General features: G+C 54.1%; 1 protein-coding gene across 1 annotated transcript; it reads left to right on the top strand.

Annotated features, from left to right (window-relative positions):
* Nucleotides 1–7,235: 7,235 nt before the first annotated feature.
* NOBOX (NOBOX oogenesis homeobox) lies at nucleotides 7,236–18,988 on the top strand (the record flags this gene model as incomplete). Its single annotated transcript, XM_036246358.1, has 9 exons — nucleotides 7,236–7,306; nucleotides 9,591–9,691; nucleotides 15,382–15,912; nucleotides 16,281–16,468; nucleotides 16,626–16,747; nucleotides 16,925–17,010; nucleotides 17,228–17,456; nucleotides 17,754–18,055; nucleotides 18,687–18,988. Coding segments are annotated over 9 exons (1,932 nt in total), but the record flags the coding sequence as incomplete, so codon positions are not given.
* Between the last annotated feature and the right edge of the window lie 7,672 nt (nucleotides 18,989–26,660).

Genomic DNA, 26,660 nt, shown 5'->3' with positions numbered 1-26,660 from the left:
TCCTCTCTGCCCCACAATCTTCTTCCCCCCTTGGTGAGGGTCAGACTGGACACGACTTCCACAGATGGCCCTTTACATACAGACGGTCATCACTGAGGACCTAAAGCTGCTGCAAAACAACACCATAGTCATTCAGTGTCAGTCACTACCTACCGCGTGCTTGCGGTCTAGAAAATTCTTCCAGGCGCCTGACGGACAGCTTCCAACGACATGTGGTTAAGGAAACTTTCAGTGGAGAAAGTGGACAGTTCCCCGGAGGCTTTGGGGCCAGTAACCCAGGAATCACACTCATTTTCAAAGCCATGTAACTGCCTTCGCTATAACGAGGTACCCAGTGCTCTTCCTTGTTCTACAGGGACTTGGGCACTTGTCACTTTGTAACGCCACTAATTCTCTGTCTCCAAGAATCCCTACACCTGGACTGTTTCGCCAGTGACCAGAAGAATGGCAGGCCACCCACCTGGCTCAGTGAGTCCCAAACATGCCAAGGCCTTCTGAGCCGTGTCCAGGGTCTGTCTCTGCATGAGCAACGTTAGGTTTATGTTATAGACCACGCATGGCCCTGCATTTGGGGTGGGACGAGAGGAGACATCCACTGGTTCTGGGCACGGAGGACACTAGTTACCTGATGTCCCTGATCACATTGATTGCTCCCCCTTAGACAGCCTGGTTCCCAAAACCAATTATTCAGACTCACAGTAAAAAGCAGCACCGTATTGAAGTTAGAATATAACCTAACTATTAACCAAGATTGTGAATAAAGGTCCGTTTTGGAACCTGCAAATAGTATTTTCATTAGTATTCAATTCGTGTTTTAACGAGGACCTGAACATTAGTATTGAGGGGAAAAGGGAGAAATAAAAAGAAATATCTGAGAACGGGGGCGAGCATGGGAGGGGCACACTAGGGGTGAGGGGCATGGGGGGCAGATGGGGCGTCACACAGATGGGGTGCATGTGGCAGGTGTCTACAGGGAGGAGAGCTATCAGCTGTTCGCTGGTCCAGCTGTAGGGAGCAGGCAGGCTGCTGCAGGAGTGGTTTCCACACGGGGTCTCATTTAACCTCCCCGTCAACTGACAAGAGTGACAGACCTCGCTCTGCTTCCCACACAAAACTGAGATTTAGGTGAACTTATCGAGCTAACCGGTGACGAAACTGATAACCCCCGACTTCCCTCCTCACCCCAAAGCCCAAGTCCTTCTCTTCAGCGCTTGATACACTTCACCAAGCAACACAGAGCCCACGCTGTACCCTTCTCCAGGCCACAGCAGGTGTGTCTCCCCACAACTCTATGTGGGGTGAAGTAATCATCACACCTCCACAAGGGCAAGTCCCCCCGTTCCGCTCCCCATGCCTAGGACAGAGCAACGCTGAGCACTGAGTTCCACCAAAGTGGTTTCCAACTAGGCGCGGGTGTTTAACAACCTCAGAATTTCAGCACACCGTTATCCAGACCAGTCTGATAAAGGGCTGGGAATTTTGAGTAATCGGGAATTTCAGACTCTCAGGGGACAAACCGTAGATTCTTTTCTGACCACATACCCTTATGGACTCATCGGTTCCATCAGAGAGGACGTTTTCCGTCATTACTTAGCACAGTCACCTTGAAGCCCCCGTGCTGGCAAATAAGGCCCCTTGACCCCCATGGATAAGGCCTCTAGACCCCCAATCGCACCCCTGGGACCTCAGTTAACTATTTTGTGAATTTCTTCAGTGATGTATGTTCTCCTGCCTGGCAAGCAAGGAAATAAACTTGGGTTCAGAACTGTTTTCTTTAAAGACTGGTGGATTTCACTTTCCTTCTGTGGCACACCTGGCTCCTCCCACCTGGATTGGGGGGCTTCCAAAGTGTTTGCCCCTTTCCAAATGTCAGCTTTCAACCACAGTGAAGGATCCTGAATCTCGCTGGTTTGTTCTCATTTCTTCACCAGAGTTCTTTGTAAGAAGGACATCATCCCTTTGCCTGCGGTATCCAAACATTTTCTATCTGCCATTTTGTCTTTGAGTACGTCTCCAACGTTTACTATTTATATAACAAATTTTAAACATTTTTATATATTAAGAAAAGAACCCCGAACCTCCAATATACGTCACCCCGCCGGCACACGTCCCAGGCGACTCGGGGCGTTCATGCATTAAGCACACGTTTGCCAAGAACCGACGACAAGTCAGGCACGGGGTCAGGCGAAGGGATGGAGAGGAGAATGAGACGTAGCAGGTGTTACCCTCAGAGAGCTGCGGAGACCTCAGTGAGGTGCAGCGGTCAAACAAAGACTCTCCATAAAAGTGTCGTAAGTGCATGACGGAGGCATGTCCTGAACGCTATCGGCACACAAGTGGCGACGAACACCGAGCTCTGGCCAAGCTGCACAGAGGATGCGATACCTGACCGGTCTTGAAGAACAGGTGTACCTTGGCCAGATGGAGGTACATGGGAAGGTCTTCGTAGGCAGAGACAAGCACACGTGCAATAAACACACCGGGGATGAAACCGTTTGGGTCCTGTCAAAATGTGGCCAATGGTTTTGAATTGAGAGCGGATGAAGTGGGGGATGGGGACTGTCCTGAAGTCAGCGTGTCAAGGACCGACGGGCGAAACTAGGGAGTTTGAGCTTGACCCCACGGGCAGTGGAGAACTAACGCATCTATCAAGTGTTTGTGGGTGCTTCCCCTTCCAGCCGCTATGGAATAACAGACACCACCAGTCACCCTATCGCTTTAACCAAAACCTATACAAAATAAACGAGACAACAATTTTCAGACGTTAGACCACGGCCAGTGCAGGCGGACAGTAATTCTGAGAAGAGGGAACCGAAGGAGCTCAGCCCTACGATCAGCCCGGTGTGTGTCCTGGTTGCAAGGCAAGGGGTTGGTCTTGGTGAGTTGAGACGACAGACATGAGAATTCAGAGAGACTAAGGAGCCGAGTTCCCGGGATGGAGAACTGGGAAGGGGCACCCCGCGGAGAGGAGGGAGCTTCATCGAGAGAGCACAGCGAGAGACACAGACAGCTCCAGGGAGCTCCGGGGCGTTCCGCTCAAGTCCTCCGCCGGTCCCCGCCCGTCCGTGTGTGAGGACAGGGCCTCGGCCGATCCCCACCCGCCCGTGTGTGAGGACAGGGCCTCGGCCGATCCCCTCCCGTCGGTGTGTGAGGACAGGGCCTCGGCCGATCCCCGCCCGCCCGTGTGTGAGGACAGGGCCTCAGCTGGGACAGGGACCAGTGGGAGGAAGGGCGAGATGATCACAGGAATTCACACAGGACCCGGAGGAGTTTGCAGTCCTCCAAGCCAGAGTGGAGGACCCTCGTACTACGTAGTGCAGTAAGCAGAGTCCTCGGCCGAGAACTGCGCAGGTGCAGGGAAACTGAGCCTTAGGCGAGGGCTTCTCTGGTTCCACAGAACAGAACTTAAAAGTGAGTCTTGAAGGAATTAAAGTGTTTCCACAGAACAGAACACAAAGCTTAACAATATAGGTATATAGTTATGCATATACTTTTTTGTAGATATTGGATATCTATCTATATGAAGATAAACACAGATATCCACCTATCTTTTACATGTACAAGGTAAAATTCACAAGGTCTGACATCCATACATTTCCAGATATGCAAAGAAGCGGGAAAATATGACCCATCGTCAGGACAAAAGTACAGGGGTTGGCAAAAGTAGGTTTACGTTGCATTACAAATAAATGATATAATAATTAATAAATAATGATACAAGAATAAACTCAGTTTCACGTACTACTCACAACTGTAAGCCTACTTTTGCCCACCCCTGTATATCAACCGAAACAGACCCCAACATAGTAAAGACATATGACAATTATATAATTATATTTCATATATTCAAGAAAGTAAATATATGCTCGTTAAGTGAAGACATGAAAGATAAAAGAGACCCAAGTCGAACTCCAAAGATGGAACAAAAAAAATCAATGTCTTAGGTGACAGATAAACAGAATGGAATTAACAGAAGATACTGAAGAAAAGACTTAAGTCCTGCCCAGTTTGCTCAGTGGTTAGAGTGTTGGTCCGTGGACCAGAGAGACTCAGGTTCAGTTCCTGCTAAGGGCACATATCTGTTGCAGTTTGTTTCCAGCCCTGGTTGGGGTCGGGTGGGAACCACTCAGTGTCTCTCTCTCACATAGATATTTCTCTCTCTCTCTTCCCCCTTCTCTCCCTCCTGCTCTATCTGAAGATAAATGCAAAGATGTCCTCGGGTGAGAATTTAAAAAAAAAAAGACTTAAGACTTAGCGATAGAAACTATGCATACTGAAACAGAGAAAAACAGCCTCCCAAAAATAAAGCAGCACGTAAAACATCAGTGAGCTGTAAGACAACTTCAAAAAGCTAATATATGTATAATTGGTGTCCCCAGAAAAGAGAAAGAAAAAGGGAGACAGAAGAAATATTTGAAGTAATAGCTGAGTATCTCCAAATTTGATGGAGATTTTAAATGCACAAATCCAAGAACCTATAGGAAGCCAAATATTAATAAATAAAACTATACTAAGGTACATCATAATCAAAGTGCCTACAACCAGTGATCATGAGAAAATCTTAAAATCAACTAGAGACTAAAATGTCACATATATAGAGGAATGAAAATATGCCACATGTATAGAGGAATGAAAAGAATGACAGCGAACATCTCTTCAGGAACAAAGCAAGGTAGAAGACAGTGGACCAACACCTTTAAAGTAGTAAAAGAAAAAAAAATTGCCAGCCTAGAATTCTATACCCAGCTTTCAAAAACAAAGGCAAAATAAAGACCATTCAGTCACATAAATGTTGAAAAATTTGTCACTAGAACTTCACAAGAAATGTCAAAGGAATTCCTTTAACATGGAAAATGATACCAGATGTAAATCTGTTCTCATCGAAGGACTAATGAACACTGGAAATGATATACAGGTAAGAAAATATAAAATACTATAGTTTCTTATTTTTAAAATACTTTTTAAAAAAATAGTTGACTTTTGACAGCAGAAATAATAACAATGGATTATGGATATTATAGCAGATATAGAAATAAAATGTATGACAACAATACCACAAAGAACAAGAGAGGAGACTGAAATATACTGCTGTAAGGTTCTTATATTTTAATGAAATGGTATGATGTCACTTGAAGATAGATTGCGACAAGTTAAACATGTATCCTATAAGTCCTAAAGCAACCACTAAGAGTCAATAGATGTTATAAATCAATGTTATCATTAATAAGCCAACAAATGACATAAAACTGAATCATAAAAAATATCCAATTACTCAAAAATAAGGCATAAAAAGAGAAAAAGAACCAAGCACAGATGTGATGAAGAAACCACAAATACTTAGATAATAGATTAAAACACAGTCACATCCATCATCACATTAAATATAAATGGTCTCAACATCCTAAACAAAAGGCAGAGATTGTTGGGTTGGATTTAAAAGGCACTGATATGCTCTCTGTATGTTGTTTAGAAAGGCTGTAGCAGGATCTTGCTTCTCCTCTGAAAAGCCAAGGCCTCAGGTGAATATGAACATTACCGAAGAGTGATGCCAAGCCTCGCTGCATTCTCCACAACAAGCACTAAAACGCCACCTTGGATCCCCAGCTTCTGGCTTCTTCAGTTCTCCAAGTGGCCAATGCTGCCAGGAGGCATTCCCACTCAATGGCCTTATCCAATGTGTTACGTACCAGACTGTGAATCACCAGAAATTGCAATTTGTGCCGTGAATCTGATAACCCTATTTTCTCCCTTCCAACGAAAAGGCCCATATTATTAGTCCATTCAGTCATCTGGCAAATCATCAACATGTGTTAGCCAGCCACTGAACCAAATGCGTTGTTCACAGAGGTATATATGGTGAAACAGAGCAGTGTGGTTTCTGTACCCATGGGGCTTAGAATACAGCAGAGGAGACCATCCGTAAGCAAAAAGTACGATCACATGCTGTGCTAGGGGTGGTAATCGAAACACAGGGAAAATATTAGGAAGCAGGTGTTAAGTCAATAATGTGGCCAACGGAGTCCTCATTGAAGGAGAACATTTAAACCAAGACTTGCACATGAACTAGCCACAAGAACACAGGAGCAGTCTATGTAAAGACCCAAGACACAAAAACTTGACGTTTAAGGCGCTTGAAAGACAAGAAGAGTCACCGGAGATCAAGTTGGAGTGATAAACTGGAGTTAGGTCGTGCAGGGCTGCAGTAAGAAGTTTTCACTTTCCTCAAAGTACATTCAAAAGTCGGTGAAGCATATAAATAGAACAGTGCCACTTGCCACTTAATTTATTTTCAGACTCTCGCAAGCGTGAGGCGGTGGATTAGAGAGGGACAGGAGTAGAAACAGGCAGGTGAGTGTAGGAAGCCGTCACTGAAGACCAGCAGTGGCCCGGATCACAGTGGTGACAACCGAGATGTGAAAGGATTTGAGATGTATTTTGGAGGTTGAATTGGCAGGAATATTTGGACAGTTTCTATGGACGCTGTGAGGGAGAGTGAGAGAGAGGACTCAAGGATGACTCCAACTGGGGGGGTGGGGGGGGCAAGGCTGGCTTAGGAGTCGGGGAGAAGTTCAGCCGGGGAGGCCTCCGTGTCTGTCCTGGCTCAGGAGCCGAAAACAGCAGAGAGGCAGACAGACTGGCCTTTCAGAGCTGCTGACTCAAGATGTATCTGACCAGGTCCTGCACATCTCAGCTCCCAACTACAGCTTGGCTCCTCTCTGTGCCTCCTTCCTCCCTCTCTGAAGGACATCCTGGTGGCTCCAGGTGGCCCAGTCAGAGCCACACCCCCTGCACCAGTTCTATCACACACTCAGCGACCCAGGTGGCGAGACAGACGATCAGAAGCCCCGGGCACACCGAAAGCTGGGTCGAGCAGCCTGCCCAGTTCTATTGCTCCCTTCTCTTTACGACAAACTGAACGACAGGTTTTATAAGCTCAATTCTTCCTCGGGAGATCAATCCAGTCTTCCAGCATGTCCTCTCTCTGCCTCACTAGACGCAAGCCTAGCAGTTCAGCACTCCCTCCGCCAAGTACTAGAGGAAGTTGCTCCCAGCTCCTAACCCACACACCGGCGATCATGCCTCGGCTGATAAAAAGCAGGAGCATCTGAAGACAGAGGCTCATCATCTGTTGTAAAGACTTTGTATTGTCACCTTGATGTTTGTGGATCCAAATGTTTGGAATCTCAGGACAGAGGAGTCTGCTGACCATAACATGACCCTACTTTTCACACTGTTCACCAGACCTGGAGGGTCCCTGGGTCACGAGGGACAAGCAAGGCCTCAAAGCCCAGGAGGACACGCATCCGTGTCCTGAGAGCACAGAGCTGGCTCTTCCTGCACAGGAGGAACAGCAGAACACTCCCTGAACCACTGACCCTGAGCATTGGCAAACCGTCAAGCCAGGGCCCGAGGTGTCGTCCCGGGGTCTCAAAGGAGGAAGAAACGCCTTGTTCAGGGTTCTCCTTACTCTCAAAGCTGCCCTGCCGGCCAAGGGTGCGACCCAGACCCTTGCCAGCCGGCTGCCCGTCTACTTCTGTGCCATGAACAGCTTCACGGCTGCTCAGACGTTGGAGACCGTCAAATAGCGTCAACCAGGATCCGTCACCAAGGGTGAAAGAGTAAAAACAAAAAAGTCTGTAAGAGAGAAGAACAGAGAAGCTCTACTTCAAATCTGCTTTTTGATTTGGGAAGATGCAGAGCTGTCCGTTTTTCCAGCAGGTGGAGAACAAATCACAGCACGACCACTCGGGACGTCCTGAAGCCCAAAATGTTTCCACAGCTTATTCGAGGGAGAAATCCTCCAAGTGCTCCAAGTGAGCACCGTTACCACGATGCGAAACAAGTATAAACCCAGCCACGGCCGCACCCCCCGGGGGCCCTCCTAACTGACGCTGTCTGATGGGGAATTGCATTTCCTTCCTTCTCTAACCATTCTGTATTGACCCAGGATTTCCTAGTAAATCTGCCTTCTTATCATCAGAGACATGGTGATTGTTTTACTCTGAAACCAAATGAGATACAAATGTCTCTGCTTGCCTTCCTACCGCCCAGTGAGAGGAACAGATACGATTTCAATCTAAATGTTTTAACAACTGTTAGCAAAAGGGCAGTCATGCTACTGTACAAGAAAATATCCCTGTGAGTGAAATTGAGCCCCGTTGAGGAGAACCGAACACGTGGCCAGACCTTCTGATTTGGAGATAATAGCAGGTTTGTTATGTAGCTGAATTACTCTCCCGTTGCGTGTATGTGGACATAGTTAGTCCTGTGCAAGTCGGTCTCCTGTGACCCCAGTCCTGCTTTGGAAAAGTTCTGTCACGTGTCCCCTGGTGCAGCTACAGCCACCTCCCAACCCTGCTCCGTAACTCCTGGCAATGGGCATCAACTTTGGGCAATGAACAGTCATGGGCCCCCATGTGCAGATCATGGTGCCAAGCACTGCAGGGTGGTGACCGATATAAATCAAATCGACAGTGTGGCCTTGTGGTTGGGAGTAAGGGCGGGAACTAGACTAACTGGGTTCGGATGTTGGGTGCGCCCCTTCCCGGCTGTGTGACCTGTGTGAGGTACCAGAGCTCTCTACCCTGGTTTCTTCAACAAAACTGGCTAATGGCCCTGGCCGGTCTGGCTCAGCGGTTAGAGCGTCGGCCCGTAGACCAGAGAGTGCCGGGTTCGGTTTCCGCCAAGGGCATGTACCTCGGTTGCAGTTTGTCCCCGGCCCTGGTTGGGGTCGGGTGGGTGGTAACCCTCTCTCCCTTCCGCTCTATCTGAAGATAAATGCAAAAATGTCCTCGGGTGAGGATAAATAATAATAATAACAATAATAACAATATTTTAAAAAGGCTAATGGACGCTCCTGGGGTTGTGCTGAGGCGTCAGTGAGCTGCTGTTTGCAAGGCAAGAAGACAGTGCTGGGCTGCAGACCAGGAGGAGGCCACCTGGGAAGGCAGGGGGCAGGGAGCCTGGTCCTGTGGCCCCCGCTGGGCCAGGCCACCAGTGTCCACAGTGCGGGACGGAGGGTGTGGGAGGAAGCCCTGTCCTGCTGTGGAAGGCTGAGACAGCGTCACAGGAAAGGGGATATTTGGGTGGGGCTTTAAGCCTGAGTAAGACCTTGACGAAAATCAAAGGAAGGGGAAGATGTTTCATGCAGATAAAACAGGAGATCAGGGCCCGAGGCACGAGGCCACGGAGGCAAGTCATTCTTGGAGCCAGGGATCGGACTGCAAGGTCAAAACGAAGGGCAGGAGGGGACGCAGCCCCAGATGAAGCCCCAGGCTTCGAGGGGGTCCTGAGAGCCCCCCTGTCAGGAGCACTGTGGCTTCTGTCCGGAGAGGACTAGAGCAGAGAGACAGAAGACGCCTCCCAAACACAAGCGCATGAGGCGGGGAGGAGGACGGGGGAGGGGGAGGAACTTTCTAAGTCAGGAAACACAAGCAAAGGTTACTTCTCCAGTGTGATGAAAACCAACAGCAGCAGCAACCGTGTCTCCAACGTGGCCACTGTTCTTCTTAGAAGCACGGACCTGTGTGGGCCACAGGATCAGAAGTTACTGGGCTGAGTCATGCCACAACCTGTGTTCTCTCTGCCAGTTTCCACATTCGCCAGGTGTTCCCGGTGCCCTTCGCCGGCAACCGCACACCATCCCCTTCTAGGAAGTACCCAAGGAAGGCAGTTCCGGGAGTCTCTCCCGGTGAGTGAGCCCTCGGGTGTTTATCTGATCATCTGGCCTTTGCTTCTTCAGGCTCAGGATGTCCCGGTCCCCGAGCACAGGCCGCCTCCGGCTCCCTCCACCCGCCCCTGCCTCCCAGGTGCTCGTCCTGGTGGCTCCCGGGAGCCCTCACCTCTCTCTCCCGTTGGCTGTGACCCTGATGTCCCTGCCCAGGGCCTGCTCAGGTTTCTGCCCCGACTTTCACAACCAGATTCTTGCCTCTCCGGGCCCAGGCACGTAGTTCCAGTGACCTGTCACCACCTACACCTGGGCGTGGCAAGAGCAAATGACCTTGTGTGTCAGCTTTGACATTTTTCTCAATCAGCCGCCTTCTTCGGGTTGTTTGGCTCATTGTGGGAAGAAAGGGGGAAGGGCAGAGAAGGCCTGTTTCACTGCCTTCGCCTGATTACGTGGTCACTCTCCACGGATGGAAGACAGTGTTACTCTGCGGTGGCGTCAGACGTGTGACCGTTGGTTTTGTTCTTCTCGTATCCGCGAGGGAAAAAAACAATATTGGACCGGCTCTTGCTGAGAGGGGGGTTAGTGTGGTGTCCAGCTTGGCTCTGAAAACTAAGAAACCCCAAAAGTAAAAATGTTAAAACCCTCCCCTGTAAACAAGGTTGGGCATATGAACTTGTCTGAAGATCATGAAGATGAAATGTAACCAAACGAAACAAACATTCCCAAGGACCCCAAAATGACACCTTCTGATCCTCCCATACCCGGCTGTCTCCCTTCCCGACCTGTCCCTGGAAGGGGACCTCTGGAAGATGACCTTTAGCAGCACAGATCACACTTACAACCCCTTCCCAAAACACACGTTCTCCCAAGCCTCCTTCGGCCAAGTTCACTGGTAGCCATTGCATCAAACTTGCATTTAAACAAAACTAGATCATTAGTTTTTTTTAATGTTTTTAAAGTCACACAACAGCCAGCCAGCACTATCAAGAGAAAGACAACTTGAATTTTTCACTATCATAGCCCAAGCCCAATAAGTTCACTTATTTCTGCCCTGAGCCCCAGAGGAATGCCCTTTACACAATTAGACCCTGTGTTTTTCGGTGAGGGTGGCGTCCAGTCTGTGGGTGACTCGAGTCTGCTTTTCTGACTTCCCCCAGGCAGAGGCCAACCAGACAGTGAGTGGAAATACAACATAAATGATGGCAGAAAAGAGTGATTCATTCTTAACCGAATGCGGTAGGAAATTAATTGGGCCCTGTTCACTGCAGCAGACACCTCAGTGAAGGACAAAGGTCATCTCCTTCCTGGACACAGGCCCCCACCATCCACGCCCCACCTCCCATCCCCAGGCTGTTTGCTTGTTTGTTTTTTGTTTTTTATCCTCACCCGAGGACATTTTTGCATCTATCTTCAGATAGAGAGGGAGGGAGAGAGGGAGGAAGAGAGAGAGACACATCGACTGGTTGCCACCCGCACGGCCCTGGTTGGGGCCGGGGACAAACTGCAACTGAGGTACATGCCTTTAGTGGGAACTGAACTCAGGTCTCTCTGGTCCGTGGGCCGATGCTGTAAATGCTGAGCCAAACCGGCCAGGGCCCCAGGCTGGTTTTATTTTATTTTTATTTTTTAATCCTCATCCGAGGACATTTTTCCATTTTTCGTACAGACAGAGTGGGAGGGAGAGAGAGGAAGAGAGAGAGAGGGAAACATCGATGTGAAAGGGACACATCGAGTGGTTGCCACCCACACGACCCAACCAGGGCCGGGGACAAACTGCAACCGAGGTACATGCCCTTAGCGGGAACCGAACCCGGGTCTCTCCAGACCGCAGGCCGACACTCTAACCGCTGAGCCAAACCGGCCAGGGCCCCAGGCTGGTTTTAATCGACTTGGTTTTTGAAAGGCCTACGAGTATCTCAAACTCTAACATCAATAAAAATCACCTGAGGGGCTTGTTACACTGGCCCCTTCTGGGCTCCTCTCTGGACCTGCCAATTAACATTTCTGGGAATGGGGCCTGCGAGCCACATTTTAAACAAATTCCCTAAGAACTGCTATCCAGGGAGGTCTAGGAACACTCGTGGAGACACACTAGGTCAGAGAAGGGGCCAGGCCTTGGCAGGCTCCCATCCCGCGTGCGGAGATCTCGTGGCTTTGAAGTAGGGCTGAGACGCCGAGCTTGGCATGTAACCTGGCCGTCCTTTTAGCCTTCAGCTCGTGCTCGTATGTCATCCCCTCCAAGGACTCCCCTGTTCCCCTGGCCTCTGGTCCTGGTGCACAGAGCTTCCCGCTCCTCCGTGCTCCTTAGGCCCTAACTTCTAACTCTGCTGACCACGCTGTCTTCCCCCGGTCCACTTACCTGTCACATTTCTAACCTCGTCTCCACCAGCAAGCTTCTGCAGGCACGGAGCTGCCCTGGGCACAGAGCTCGGCATGCAGCAGGTGTTCTATACATGTTTAGTGTTCCGTCTACAACCATGTCCCCGCCAAACGGTCCTGGTTTTTCACAAAGAAAGTTCTAGGCCACTCCTTGCTCAGGTGGCCAAGAACCCTTCCTTTCTGAGAACTCGGTTTCTGAGCCCCTCGTTAACCCCGGAGGAGCTGACGGGGGTCAGGAGGAAACATCAGATGCCGGAAGTTCTGACTATATTGCCACAAAGTTAATATGTTTAAAGTTTCTGTTTCAGGAAGAACTAAAGCTCTCGCAACTCTGCCCAAAGTCCACACACAGGCCGAGCCCCTCAAGGGAATTGAAGGCTCGGGAAAGTGTACCAACAGGTGATTATAGCATCCAAACAGCCGCTGTCCAGAGACTTTTAAAAGCTAAAAGCAAAACACCTGCCTTCCGGCGGGCCTCCCACTCCCGGGCTCCCAGCACCTGTCCAGCCTGGCCAGCGCCTCCCCTCTCGGGCAGGTGCAGCGAAAGGCAATCAGAACTTTAAACCTGAAATTATTTATGAACAAGGCAAGAAACATTCCATGAAGGGGGAATCATAGATCACCCCCGTGAGGTCTCCCCTTCCTTCCAAGGTTAGAACTGATGTCAACCGGGCGGACGCTGAGGAGGAGGCCTGACTGCCCAGCGCCGTCCCCGGGTTTCCCACAGGTGCCCACTGTGAGAAGTGGCAGGGCCACCAGCCGCTTACTTGTGGCAGGGGCACGTCTTGCTTGTTCGTCCTCACCCGAGGGCAGCCGTGGGCCACGGTGTCCGGGCTCATTAATCCTGAGCCTCGCAGAAACTGGAGACAGGCAACCCTGTTTGGGGCTCCCCTGCTAAGTAGCTCCACAGGTCGCCGTCCGCAGTTCACGGGGAAGGGCTCTCTGTGGCCAAGACTTTAGCCACGACCAAGTCCATTACCAGGCCTGTCCCCAGACCTCGGAGGGCAGCCTCGCCACCCCAGCAGCCGGCTCCAGCCCGCCCGCGCCCCTGGCCCCCGTGCGGAGCTCTAAATCCCCGAGGGAGGGCAGCCCACAGGAGCCCGCACCTGGGCGCCCTGGGCGGCGCTGCCGACCCCCACCCCACCCCCACCCCGCGGGCCCTCTCAGCCCGGCAGCTGCCCCACGCGCCACGATCCCGGATGGGCTCTCCGGGCGGACTGAGGGGCGCAGGCTCGGGCTCCCCCGCGCCCGTGCGGGCTCCGCACACCTGTCCGCCCGCGAGGCTTCATTAGGCCGCGCCTGTGCAGCCCGCCGGCCCCGCCGCAGCGTCCAGGCCATGGATCCCGCCCGGGAGCCCCGCCAGCAACCACGGGGTGAGCCGGGGCGCGCGGGGCGGGCTGGGGCCCCCGCCGCACCACTTGCTTTAGGAGGCTCAGGATGTGGGTAGGCCAAGGGGCCGGGGTGCCAGAGCGGCCCCCACAGGGCGCCCGCCTGCAGTGGGTCCCCGTCTCTCTCTCGGCGCGGGAGCGAACTCAGGGCTGGAGTCCCAGGTCTCTTCCAGTCCAGGTTCCAGCAGGGTCCCCTTTCTCAGGGTGCGTCCCTTGCGTACGCACACTTGCTGAGCGCCTCCTGCGCACTAGGTTCGCTAGGTACCCGCTCTGCCTCCCCGGCCACCACCCGCCGGGCCCTGCCCCGCAGAGGCCTGGACACCCTGCACCCCCGGCTTCAGGCCCGCCTGCGGCTCAGGCCTCACGCGCACTGAGCGCACATTGACAAAGCACCTTAGCCCGTGGCAGTCGGTGTCCCTACACACTCTGGAAAAGTCATTCCAAGATGTGTATCTCATGGGATTGCATTAAAATAACAGTAGCAAGTCACCAGTTAGTATTCATTTAAAGATACTATCATTTCTGTGGAAGCGGCCCCTCTAGCTGAGGATTCTGGGGGTTCTGGGTGAGTGGGGGGGTGGCCGGTAGGGCTTGGCGGCCCTGGCCCCTGTCCCTGTCCCTGCTGGAGGGTGAGCAGTGCCTTCCTCACGGGGTTAAAGGTGCTCAGCACACTGCCTGGACCGTGGTGAGCACCTGACGGACCAGCTGCAGCTCAGAGACCGGCAGGCAGGCTGGGAGGGTGGGTGAGAGCGACTCAGTGTCACCTGGCACCTTCCTCCCTGGTGATAAGGAGGGCGGCCTGGGCCTCAGTCCCCCGTGTGAGGCTCCGCTTTCCAGGGAAGGAGCAGGGATGCGTATGGACGTGAGGAGGGCTGGCGAGGGCAGAGTGGAAGGTGAGGGGGTCGTTCCTGTCAGCTCCTCTCGTGTCCTTGCCTGGGCTTCGAAGGCCACCCAGTGCCTCCCGGTCCCTACGTTAAGCCATAATGCCTGTATCCACAGCAGCAACAAAAGCCCACCTTAGAAGAAGCAGAATGCATCGCGCTCTCCGCCCAGTCTACCCCAACATCTGTCCCTTAGAAATACCTGAACAGCCCTGGCTAGTTTGGCTCAGTGGTTAGAGCATGCTCCTGCGGACCGGAGAGTCCCGGGTTCGGTTCCCGCTAAGGGCACGTACCTCGGTTGCAGTTTGTCCCTAGCCCCGGATGGGGTCGTGCGGGTGGCAACCAGTCAACGTGTCTCTTTTAAGTCGATGTTTCTCTCTCTCTTTATTCCTCCCTCTCTCCCTCCCGCTTTATCTGAAGATAAATGCAAAAATGCCCTTGGGTGAGGATAAAAAAAAATAAATAAATACATGCCTGAGCAGATGCCTGTCCTTCTAACTCCCATCAGGCATCAGGGAAAATAGCAGGGAACTCACAGGAAGTGTGTCTCCCTTCTACCATGTGTGCGTATGAGCCCAGGCCCCCTCAGAGTGGCGAAGGTTTGCTAGCATTTCTCACAGCAGGTGGCCTGTCTAATTGGATCCTTCAGTAGCTGGGCTAGGAAGGTCTGCCTGGGGTTGTGACCCCCTTCTCTGGGGACAAATGAAAGCTGACATTCAAAGGGAAACCAGCCCTGGCTGGTTTGGCTCAGCAGTTAGAGCATCAGCCTGAGGTCCCGAGAGACTCGGGTTCGGTTCCCGCTAAGGGCATGTACCTCGGTTGCAGTTTGTCCCCGGCCCTGGTCCGTCGTGCGGGTGGCAGCCACTCGATGTGTCCCTTTCACATCGATGTTTCTCTCTCTGTTCCTCTCTCTCCCTCCCACTCTACCTGAACAAAAAATGTCCTCGGGTGAAGATAAAAAAATCAATCAAAGGGGAACCAGCTACAGGGCAGGAAGCAGCAAACTCCTGAGTCCAGACTCCTTCTCCCTGGTGCTGAGCTCATGGGTGCTGGCTCCCTGCAGGCCAGGACGGTGGAGACAAGCCCCGGGCTGCTGGGTCGGAGAAGGAAGGACAGCCGCAGAGTCCCGCCCCCGACACTCGGGATGTCCCAGGTGGAGAGCCGCCTCGCTCCTGCTCTGTCTCTGGGGAGAAGAAGCCACCGGAGGCCCCTGATGCTGGGGGTGAGCACCAGCCACCCCGCTCGGAGGCTCCCCACAAAGACAGAACTCTGGTCCCTCCTCGACCCCGGCCTCAGGGAGAAGGGTGTCCCCTCCCCAGGAGAGAGGCCAAGGCAGGGAAAAGGTCCTTCTCCCCAGGCCTGGGGAAGCAGAAGAAGTCTGTTGCCGTGGGGCCAGCTTCTTCATCATCCCCCCATGGCACTAACTCAGCCCACGCCACACACAACCCCGTGCCCTGCGGGTCAGGCCGGGGGCCCTGCCATCTGGCCAACCTCCTCAGCACATTGGCCCAGAACAGTCAAAACACAGACCAGAAGAGGCCCTTAGAAGTGACCTGCCAGATTCGGAAAAAGACTCGAACCCTGTACCGCTCAGGTGAGTCCCCGAAGGTGAGGAAACCTTAGATCTGGTGCACACGGAGAATGTAGGCCCGGAGACCGGGGTGTGGTTGGCGTGCAGGTCCCCTTGTCCGGGACAACCTCCCGGACCTGCGGCGGGGCCAGGCCTCTGGAGGGGAAGGTCAGGCAGCCTTATCAGAAAGTGAGATTGGAAACAGGTTGGGAGGGTCAGTGCCCACCCACAGAGCCCAAGAAGGAGAAGGCCCCAGCCCGGTGGGAAACTTGGTTGCAAGGCTCTGGCAAGGCCGTTGGGCGGGGGACGGTGGGCCCATCTGGAAGGCACCTGTCTTTCTCCTTCCCGGCCACAACCCGTTCTGTCTTCGTGTGCATGTCTCCTCCTCCCAGACCAGCTGGAGGAGCTGGAGAGGCTATTCGAAGCGGACCACTACCCTGACAGCGATAAGCGCCGGGAGATCGCCCAGACAGTGGGGGTCACCCCCCAGCGCATCATGGTACAGGGGGCTGGCCAGCGGGAGGGGGGAGGACCCCCGAATGGACCTCTGCAGAGCGGGGCTGAGCTTACCCGCGCTGGGGCTCTGTTCTTGCTGTCCCCACGTGCCCCGCCTGGGAACCCTGGGACAGCCTCCCCGGGAACCTTCCTGAGGCCGCGTGGGCCCGAGCTGCTGGTGGAGCTCCTCGCGAGCCAGTCAGGACCCGAGCCTTAGTCTCTGCCCTGTCTCAGCTCCTTAGTGTCTCTGCGCACAGGTGTGGTTCCAGAACCGCCGGGCCAAGTGGCGGAAAGTGGAGAAGCTGAATGGGAAGAAGGACAAGGACAGCCCTGCGGGCCCCGCCCCCACCCACAGCCAGTGCAGGTGAGTCCCTCCTGGGCCGGTCGTCCCCAGAGGTACAAGTGGGTCCCAGCTGGGACCTGGGCTCCGGCTGCGGGGCTGGGGAGCAGCCAGTGCCTTGGAGGGAGGCAGAGTGTGGGACTCGGTGTCCCTTACCGGGCCCGCTGGCAGAGCAACCTTCATTCTGTCTGCTCCCTCCAGCTCCGCGCCCGAGCTGCCGTCCACAGTGCCCCTGGACCCCGAGCCGGGCACCTTCCCTCAGGAGCCCCCTCTGGACGCCCTTCCCGGTGAGCTGACCCCTCCTGAGGGCTGTCCGGGGGCAGTGACGGGAAGTCAGTGAAGACAAAGGGTCTTTCTTGACAGACATGGGACTGGCCCCAAGCTCTGCACTGCTCTGGTCCAGTCCATTCGGGGGGCCCTGGCACTGCAGGCGCCTACCGCCCAGCACCCCGACCTGCCCCGTGCTCTCCCCCGACCACCACCCTCTTCGCCTTCTGTTCCTAGAGCCCCCCATGCTTCTGACATCTGACCAGACTCTGGCCCCAACCCAGCAGAGTGAGGGTGCTCAGCTGGTGGCGGGGACCCCACCCCTCTTCAGCCCCCCACCTATTCAAAGAGCCAGCCTCCCCTTCCCCCTCGGCCCTGTCCACACCTCCCAGCTGATGCCTCTGCTGATGGACGCCCTGGGCAGCGACAGTCACAAAGATGAGCCCTGTGCGTCCTGGGGGACGAGGTACGGAGCCTCGGAGAGCAGGCACCGGGGCTGTCTTGGGAGGGCTCCGGAGCACAGACAGGAGCTTGGGAGGGTTGGGTTAGCTGAGAGGACCCCGGAGGGGACCTGTGGAGAGGCGGAACGGCTGAGTGGCCCCGGGTGGACAGATCTAGGGTCTCACAGCCGGCGTGAGGGCGAGAAGCCAGGAGCAGGAGGAGGGGAGGCAAGTCTGGGGTCATGGAGGTGGGGGAAGGCGCCCCTCTGTGGCGGGAGTGAGGATCCGCCCTGATCCTCACAGATGCTCCCCTGTCCCCACAGTCTGACACCACCCCCCACCTGCTCATACCTGGAGGAGCTGGACCCCCAGGACTACCCCCTGAGCAACCAGCCAGGGCTGTTTCAGGTCTCCCAGGCCGCCCAGACCCCGCTTTTCCAGCCCCCGCAGCCCCCGGCTCCATACCTGCCCCCCTTGTCCTTCCCCACGCCGGGCGCGCTGACACTCCCGCTGCCAGAAGATGCGTTCTTCCCGCTGCCCTTCGGCCCCAGTGCGGGCACCTCGCAGGGCTACTTCCCGGAGCCCCCGGCTGCCAGCCTGCTGCGGCCGCCTGCTGGGGACCTGGGTGAGTAGGGGCTGGGGGACAGGTGCCCTTGGTGACCGCGGAAGGTGCGAGTGGACAGAGGGCCTCGGACCACAGGGAGGGCTGGCGCAGGGCGCCTGTGCGGGACCCTGTCCTTGGCCCCGAGCTCCTCAGAGGCTGCAGGACACAGTCAGCCGGGGACCCTGGACTGAGGAACAGCCGAGTCTGAGGTCCAGCTCAGTTCCCAACGCCCTGGGCCTGTCTCCTGGACTCGAGTGGGAATACGCCTCCCATGTCACACAGGCACACAGATCAGACACACGAGGGACCTCCTGGGCACCGAGTAGGTGGCCGCTGACCTCAGAAAGGCCTGGACGCAGCTGGCTTACTCTGAGTAAAGTCTAGGAGGAGGGCAAAGGCGTGGCCAGCTGCCTCCTGGTCTCTTTTTCTTCCTGCGTGACAGGGTCCGTGACCTGAGCCCCAGTCCCGTGTCACTTACCAAAGCTCAGGACGCCAAACCAGGAGCTGCCTGGTCCTGAGGGAAACTCCTGGAGTTAGTGTGTCACCTGGACTTCCCTGAGGCCCCCTCTGTGAGGCGGCTGTCACCGCTCACGTTGAACTGTGGCCGATGCCCTCGGTCTCATCCAACCTTTCCCTGTTCTCTGACCCGCAGGCACAGCGCCCTGGAATGACCCTTGCTGGGCAGAACTGCCCTTCGCTGGTCCCTTCGTTCCACAAGCTCCGGGGTACCCCCCAGGAGGGGAGGGCTACTTTCCCGACCTGTTTCCGGCCCCCTATGCTCAGCCCGTGAGCAGGCAGCTTTCTCCAGGGCCCGGCCAGCTGCCTGACGGGGCCCAAGCGGGGGCCAGGCCCTCGCTCAGCACAGCCCCCGAGGGGCAGCCCACGGCTGCGGTGACACAGCTGCCAGTACCTGAGGAGGTCCGAGCGGAGGACAAGGACAGCCACGGCCCCTAGCCACGGGCCACGGCGTGACCAAGGCTGCTTGGTGGGAGTGCCGTGGAGGTGGTGGTTGAAGCAATGGGAGAGACTGGGGACTGGGGTGGAAGTGGGACACTCCCACGGGCTCTCTGGCTGGGTGTGGGGGGAGAAGCCAGGGGCTGCCCTGCCGTTTCTCCACGCCGCTGCAGTGGCCGGTCCTGAGGGAGCTGGCCGGCCTGGCTCATTGGGGGATGCTGCCTGTTTGTGTTGTTTCCTTGCTAGAGAAACGAGCCCGAGTGTGCATTGCAAGCAATAAACTAGTCTGCTCCTGGTTTCTGGCCGTGACGACCTGTCTCCCCATGCACGCTATTAAGAACTCCATTTCCTTCGCTGCCTGCCCCGAGCTGCCCAGTTGTGGGCCGTGGTCCCGAGGGTCCCAGGCGAGGGCTCCACCGGGCATGGTCACCGGGAGCCTGACGTCCTCCCTGGCCCGTCTCTCCTGCTGGAGAAGAAACTGGAGCCTTGTCTTCAGTCTTGCCATTAAACCACGTTCTGTTCCCAAACGCAAACCGAGCCAATCCCAAAGCTGCTTGTGGAGGTGGAGGTGGAGGAATGAGGGGCAGAGGCACCAAGAGGAAGATGCTCTGATACCTATTTAGCACCCCGCATCTGAGAGTCCCACGGTGCCCCCTGTACATCGGGGACGGGGTGCCATTCGGGACCTCCTAATGTCTTGATTATTGGAAAATTCACATCCTCTTGATATCATCACCCTCTCAACAGTGCAAACTCGGGCTTTGCAATTGACCAGAGCGGAATCTGGCCTTGCAGACTCCAGAAGAAAGGTCTCCCTGCTCTAGTTTAAGCTTTCACTATCACAATGGTTCCACTAGATGGCGATCTACCACCAGGCTCACTGGGGCCTTTTCTGGGGTTGTTGACAGCTGGGATGTTCAACCTTTTTCATTCCGTGGCGCACACAAACCAATCACTAAAATTCTGTGGCACACCAGAAAACATACTTTGTGCCATTTGACCAAAATAAAAATAAAAAAGGGCATCGTTTTGATTAAATGGCTATTGTGTTGGCTGCTTTTTTTTTTTTTTTCCTTGACCATCTAAGGAAACAGAAGCCAGTGCCCTTGTCGGGCATCACATGTTTTAGAACCTGCACATCGCTAGTTTACGGAAAGAAAGCCCACGTGAACTCTCCCAGAAGCCCAAGAGCCACTAACACCAGAGTCAAAGATATTAAAGTACTTTGGATTGTAGCTTGGTTTGCCAGATAAAATACAGGATGTCCAGTTACATTTGAGTTGCAGAAAAACAAACCATTTTTTTTTTTTTTTTAGTAAAAGCACGTTTTCTACAACATTGTGTGTCCTGTATTTTTATTCCCGCTACGTCTGGTATAGCGTCTCGGTTCAAACAGGTTGTGCAGGAGTCGGCCTCTGCATCTCAGTCGGCTTTCTGCGGTTCGGCCTCCTGAGCAGCGCTGGGGTCTGGGTGTGAACCCAGTTCATAGAGGACGCCCCCGTCAAACCCTCCATTCAGGGTCCACCCTCGTCTAAAAAAATGCTCTACCATCGAACAGATTCCTATCGCCTTTTCTATTCCTGTGAGCTAAATTTGTAAAATATTAGTTGCTTATATATTTCTGAGAGCCCGTTAAAATTTACTTTTAAATGCCTATTTTAATATCCTTGGCATAATCAGATCACAGAAGAACAGGCTGCCAAAGACAAGCTGGTCTCTGTCGATGCCACTCCAAGTCCTACCCGGTCTGGACGCATTGAATGGAAGTCTGATGTCGGGGAAGTACATCGTTTTCATCCACCCAGAAGTGGTGTGATGTCAGTCCAGAGGGAGACACATGGTTCTTGTATTTGTGGTTTAGTGTTTACTGTTCTTTCAAAAATACCCTCTCGTTTGAGTTATTTCGCACAGTCCTCAGAAATAAAGGCAGCTGCTCATTCCGGCATGCAGCGGGGATCCTCGGGTCCTGGGTGAACGCAGATCAGGAAAATGCCCTCCCAGCCTGCAGGGCCTGACGGTCTGGTTAGGAGTCCGGCCACCCAGGTGCACTGCGGGAGGGCAGTGCGGTGCGGAGTCAGCCCCAGGACAAGCCCCGAAGGGGGGTCTGCTGGGCTGAGAAGCTTTGGCGTCCCAGGCAAGGCTTCCCCTGGAAGAAGTGACCGCACAGCAGAGCAGGGAGGAAAGGTGTCTCAGGCAGAGGGTCCAGGGAGCGGAAGGCCACCGACACGGCAAAGATGCGACGGAGAAGTCCGGCGGCTGGATCCGCAGAGGCCAGTGGGGAGGCCGTGGTGGAAGACTTGACACGTGCGGGTTTGACGCGTGGGCATGACTTGCTCAAATCTGGTTGAGAAAGACAGATGGGAAATCCGGTGGGAGGCTCAGAGTGGGGGGCTGGGAAACAAGACAGGCTACTGAAGCGTCGAAGCGAGAGGTGATGGGGAGAGAGGAGAGCAGATTGGAGAAACACTGGGATTCAGAATCACGGAGAAGGGCAGGAAGTTAGTTGGAAGGAACGGGAGAGAGAAAAGAGGACGAACACTTCAGCCACCGAGAAATGCTGTGAATCAAGGAAGGGGGTGTGGGGGTGGGGCACGTGGGGGGAAGGGAGCTGCTTTGTGAATGTTGAGGCTGGAGGTCCTGTGGGTCCGTGTGGACACGTCTAGCTGGAGGTCCTGTGGGTCCGTGTGGACACGTCTAGCGAGGACTAGAAGCAGGGTCTGTGGGGAAGGTCAAGAGACGACACCGATTGCTCGGGCAGGGCCTGGAGCATGAAGAAACGTGGTCTCAGGAGAGACCCACGGAAACACCAGCTGAGGCGAGGAGAAGGGGGCGGAAGGAAAGGGGTGCCAGCCCTGATGGGGAGCAGCACCCCGCCCCCCCCCCGAGTGCCGTGGAGAGCGCTGGGTGGGGGTCCAGGAGCAAAACCCCACTGGGTCAGCAGGCGGACAAGTAATTGTGCAAATTAGATAGAATTACCCCCGGTTACAGAGGGGGACACGGAGGTTTAACTGATTTCCTAAGAATGCGTGAGCCCAGTCAGGATGGAAGTCTTTCGAGTTCATTTTCCACATCACCTGGTGCAGGTGCGGCCAGCGGAGGGAGTCCTGCTCCCTGGATGCCATCGTGTCGTTGGACAGATGGGAAGAGCCGTCCTAGGGGAATGGCTGCTATGACAGCCGGAGCTCTGTGTTCGCGTGTTTTACGAGACGGTAGCGGGAACTGAAATAGTTTACCCAGAAACTGATCCTCAGATAAAACACTCATAATGATGCTAATCATCAGTTAGCATTTCCTGTGCGTGTAGCTCTTTCTAGGTCATTTCGCTTCCCAGCAACCCCGCAAGGTATTCTTTATTCGTGTTTTCTGATCAGGTACCATTCACGGGGCTCAGAGAGGTTTAGGTATTCGGCTGAAGTTGCAGAAGAAACAAATACTGGTCAGGAGATGCCGACAGGAAGACGCAGTGTCCTTTGGTGGTTTTAGAGGGAGATGATGAAGGAGGTCAGAAGAGGGGGTGGGGGTGGCGATCTCGGCTAGACCTAGAACCCTCCAGACCCCAGGTCTGTGCTTCAATGAGCCGCACGCAGCCCTGTTCAGAGTGATGGGGAGGAGGCAGGGACAGTGTGGGGAGGCAGGAGAGGGGGAGGGAACCGTGGTGAAGGGAGCAGCAGCCCCTGCTCCAGAGCCGGACGGGGAGCTGGATGTACGAGAAGAACAGGCCGGAAGGGAAGTGGAGTGGACGGAGGGGCAGCAGAAAGGAAGGAGGCAGATGGAGGGGGCTGGACGGCTGACGGGTCAGCTGTGACCAGTCTTCCCACCTGGTGGATGAGAGGGGTCAAGAGCAGAGAAATTGAGACGCTGGAGCGTGCCCTCCAGAACGATGGCAGGGGAGGAGGGGAGGAGGTGTGCCCTTGGGAAGTCCCCAGTGCCCAGGAGTGAGCCGTGGAGATGGGCACAGTGGAGGGGAACAGAGGGACGCAATCTCGGGGGGCCATGAAGAAATCAGCAGAACTGATTGTGTGGGTGGGGAGGAGAGCAGGTCAGATGGACTCCGGAGCCCAGGCACCTAGGAGAGTCTTCCACACGGAGGCAGGCTACAGGTGTCGGTGTCTGCCTCCGCGCTACGGCTTCTGCGTGTGCACTAGCTGTCCCCACTCTGCCTGTGGGCCTCATCACCGGTCTGCCCGCCCCAGGTCCATCCCTCCTGCCATCGTGTCATCTGTGGGAATGGAAGGCCTTTCCCGTGCCTTTCGCCCCGTCGTGCTCCAGCTGACCCTTCGCTGAGTTCTGTACACTGTGTCCTCCCAGCCGGGCACCCTCGCCCGATCGCACCCCTGGAGCCTGCCGGGAACAGGGGACCCCTTCGGTTCCCACGTAGCTCATTTGGCCCAGTTCTTTGTTAGACCTTCTTGCCCATTATTCATTTTGGTTGGACTTTTCTCTTACTTCCGATAACAATGAAGGATTCCACTTGGTGAAATTGAGTGCGTTTTTATACCCGGTGCACGAAAAACGGTCCCCGGAACCAATTTAAAGAACTACTGTCAACATTTTTAAAAAATACCTTACAGAGCCCAGCCGATGTGGCTCAGTGCTTGAGCGTGGACCCATGCACCAGGAGGTCGCTGGTTCGATTCCCGGTCAGGGCATTTGCCCAGGTGTGGACCCGATCCCCACTAGGGGGCATGCAGGAGGCAGCCATTTGATCATTCGATGTCCTTTCTCATTGATGTTTTTATCTCTCTCTCTCCCTAAAAAAATTCAATAAAGAAAAAAAAAAAACCTTATACATCCATTTTCCTTGATTTTCAACTGGAAAATTCCTCTTCCCCCCTTGTATTTGTTAATGCCTGCACCGCTCTATTTCCGGGAGGAAGCCCCGTCTCTGCGTAAATTCCACCTTCCAGTAAAGATGCCCTCGTCCTCTCCAGCCCGGAAGCTAAACAGCCACCTCTTCCCACGCGCGGGCAGGCACGTGCTCACACACGTGCACACACACGTGCACACACACGTGCACGCGCACACGCTCCTGAGCCTCCCCAGTTCTTCGAGGCCAAACCACGCCTTATCTTTGTTTCTGGTTGGTTGCCTGGCCAAGCTCAATTCTACCTCCAAAACCTGCTTATTAACAATTCCACAGGCCTCGCCACCTGCTCCTCCCACGCTCTCAAAGACAATCTGCCTATCCATGTTGTGTTGACTCAACCTTCACAATGTGTGGCAAGTCACCTTCAACAAACTCAGCAGGTCACCCGCCTCAATCCCACAGGTGAACACCAGCCTGTCTGTAACTAGCTGGCTGTGTGACATTAGGCAAACCATGCCCCTTCCCAGCTCCACTGGGAGAGGCGTGGGTGCTGCAAACAAGCGCCTGGAGGGTTCTGTTGCCTCCAACGGGGGATGCAGTTCTCATCCCCACCAAAGCTGGAGTCAATAAGAAAACCCTCTAGAACTGGCTGGATGAGTCCCGCCGACTTCTGCATTTCCCTTTTCTCCCGAGACTGTCTGCTTTTGTGATGGCGGTAATCTCTCCTGCGCCACTTTTGGACTGTACCAGGGTACCCATGGTCTGTGCCCCTCAGCCACCCTTTCCCGAGGAGTCTGAGCCTTCTTTCTGCCCTGGGTCTGGGAACCCCTTGGTCCGTGGTCCAGCTCCCTCTGCAGTAAGCTGACCCGACTCCCACTCCACTGGCTTCCCAGCTGCATTGTTCAGAGGTAATTGCCTCTCCGAAATGCTCAGATAACTGCCAGGAAAATATTTATCTGCTCAGTGGTGCTCCGGAGGACTTTGTGGGCCAGACTGGGCCCCTCCCTGGAGCAGGCTCTGCCCTCAGGCCCGTGACTCACCCACCAGGCAGCAGGAGTCCGCAGTCACTCCCTGGGAGCTCCCTCCCCAGCTCAGAAAACATTCACAGTGCGCACCAGCCCGGCTCCTGTCCTCCACGTCTGCCCCACTCACCAGCCCCCCAGAAAGGGTCGACAACACGTCTGCTCACCCGCACGCCCTGCATCTCCCTGGTGACCGCGGCCTTGTGTGTGTTGTCCCCGGGAACGCTGCAGACCGAGTGGACGTTTGGCCTGAATCTCTTTCCAGGCCGAGGCTTAGAGAAATGTCTACTCCGTGACTGTGATTTCAAGTGGGCGGGTGGGAAGAGGTGGGTCAAAAACTCTTTAAGTACAGAGACGGGTCGCGGTGCGTTTGAATCATGACTGAGCTTGGCATCGCTTCCTCTTTAGCTCATTGACCTGTAACCTTTGACCCCGCTGCACACCTGATTCAGAGTCAGACGATTAGACGGAACAACAGACAGCTCTTAGGTTAGGTGAACTGTGAGTGACCGAGCCAAACCACCACCGCCCGAGATACGGATGCACAGACTGAAAACCACCAACACACGCGCACAAGGCTCCGTGACACGTCTCGGGCGGATGGGTGAGGAGCAGTGTCCATAAAGCTCCACTCTACCGAAATCCCGGGTTCCCAACCTGGTCTCATTCACCAGCAGAGGCTGCAATGAGGGCAGCACCACCAAACACCTAAAAGCACACAGACTGCCTGGCCAGTGTGGCTCAGTGGTTGAGCGTCGACCCATGCACCAAGAGGTCACAGGTTTGATTACCGATCAGGGCACGTACCCAGGCTGTGGGCCTGATCCCCAGTGGGGAGCACGCAGGAGGCGGCCAATCGATGTTCTCGCTCATTGATGTTTCCATCTCTCTCTCCCTTCCTCTCTCTCTAAAGATCAATAAAGAAAAAAAAAAATCCTTTACAATAAATAAATAAATAAATAAATAAATAAATAAATAAAAGCACCCAGACTATTCCGGGTAGACCCACATGGTGCCCAGAGGGAAATCAGATTCCGTCAGGGGGATAAATAAGTGTGGGCAAGAAGGGGGCCGCTGGCTGGAATCTCTTTAGATTTTCAAAGACTTTTAAACAACTTCTATCTCAAAGGCCAATTAAAAAAAATCCATCATCACAGAACTGAAATCCATGTTGTCTGCACCACGGATGTGGAAGCTGTTTAAGAGATGGGAAAAGGAATCAAGGGAAACAAACACATCTTCCCCGTGAGCCCTGCGGGTACTAACACGTCGGCTGATCTTAGTAAGAGCATCGTGAATAACCGCAAGAGCAGTCGTGTTCGGTAAGACTCTGGGCAGCGTGAGGAGCAGAGGGATGGGACCTCGCTGCGGTCCAGCGCTCCAGGACAGTTTAGCAGACAGCTTTATGGTTTTGCAGGGCAAGCTGGTTACAGTTCAGCCAAGGGGCTAGGAATTAGGACTGTTGTCTCCTGAAGACACCGCCCCTGTGCATGGTTTGGTTTAAAAACCCTGTATGTTTGTAATGGTCTCAGATGCAGTTCTAGCCAAAAAGTGCCGGTTAATGGCTGTTTGCACAATCTCTCATACGAAATGGCTGTGTGTATCAGACAATGATGCCACTCAGAATTAAAGAATAAATTGTATCAAATTCTGGAAATCAAGGAAGGAAACTGGACCCAATTTTGTGAAACCCAACGTATAGAAAATTTAGTAATTCGACTGAGGAGAGATGACTCTCATATATAAGTTTTGTTAGCTTGTTGTTTTGTTTTTGTTTTTTTTTTTTTGGCCTAAAGACAGGTAGAAGCCTACTGTCTTTTAATTTCACAGATGAGATGAGAAT

The sequence above is a fragment of the Molossus molossus genome, unplaced genomic scaffold (assembly GCF_014108415.1).
Source record: "Molossus molossus isolate mMolMol1 unplaced genomic scaffold, mMolMol1.p scaffold_m16_p_7, whole genome shotgun sequence".
Classification (NCBI taxonomy): Eukaryota; Metazoa; Chordata; class Mammalia; order Chiroptera; family Molossidae; genus Molossus; species Molossus molossus.
The sequence above is the reverse complement of the archived record's forward strand: the minus strand, read 5'-3'. Positions and strand labels throughout refer to the sequence as shown.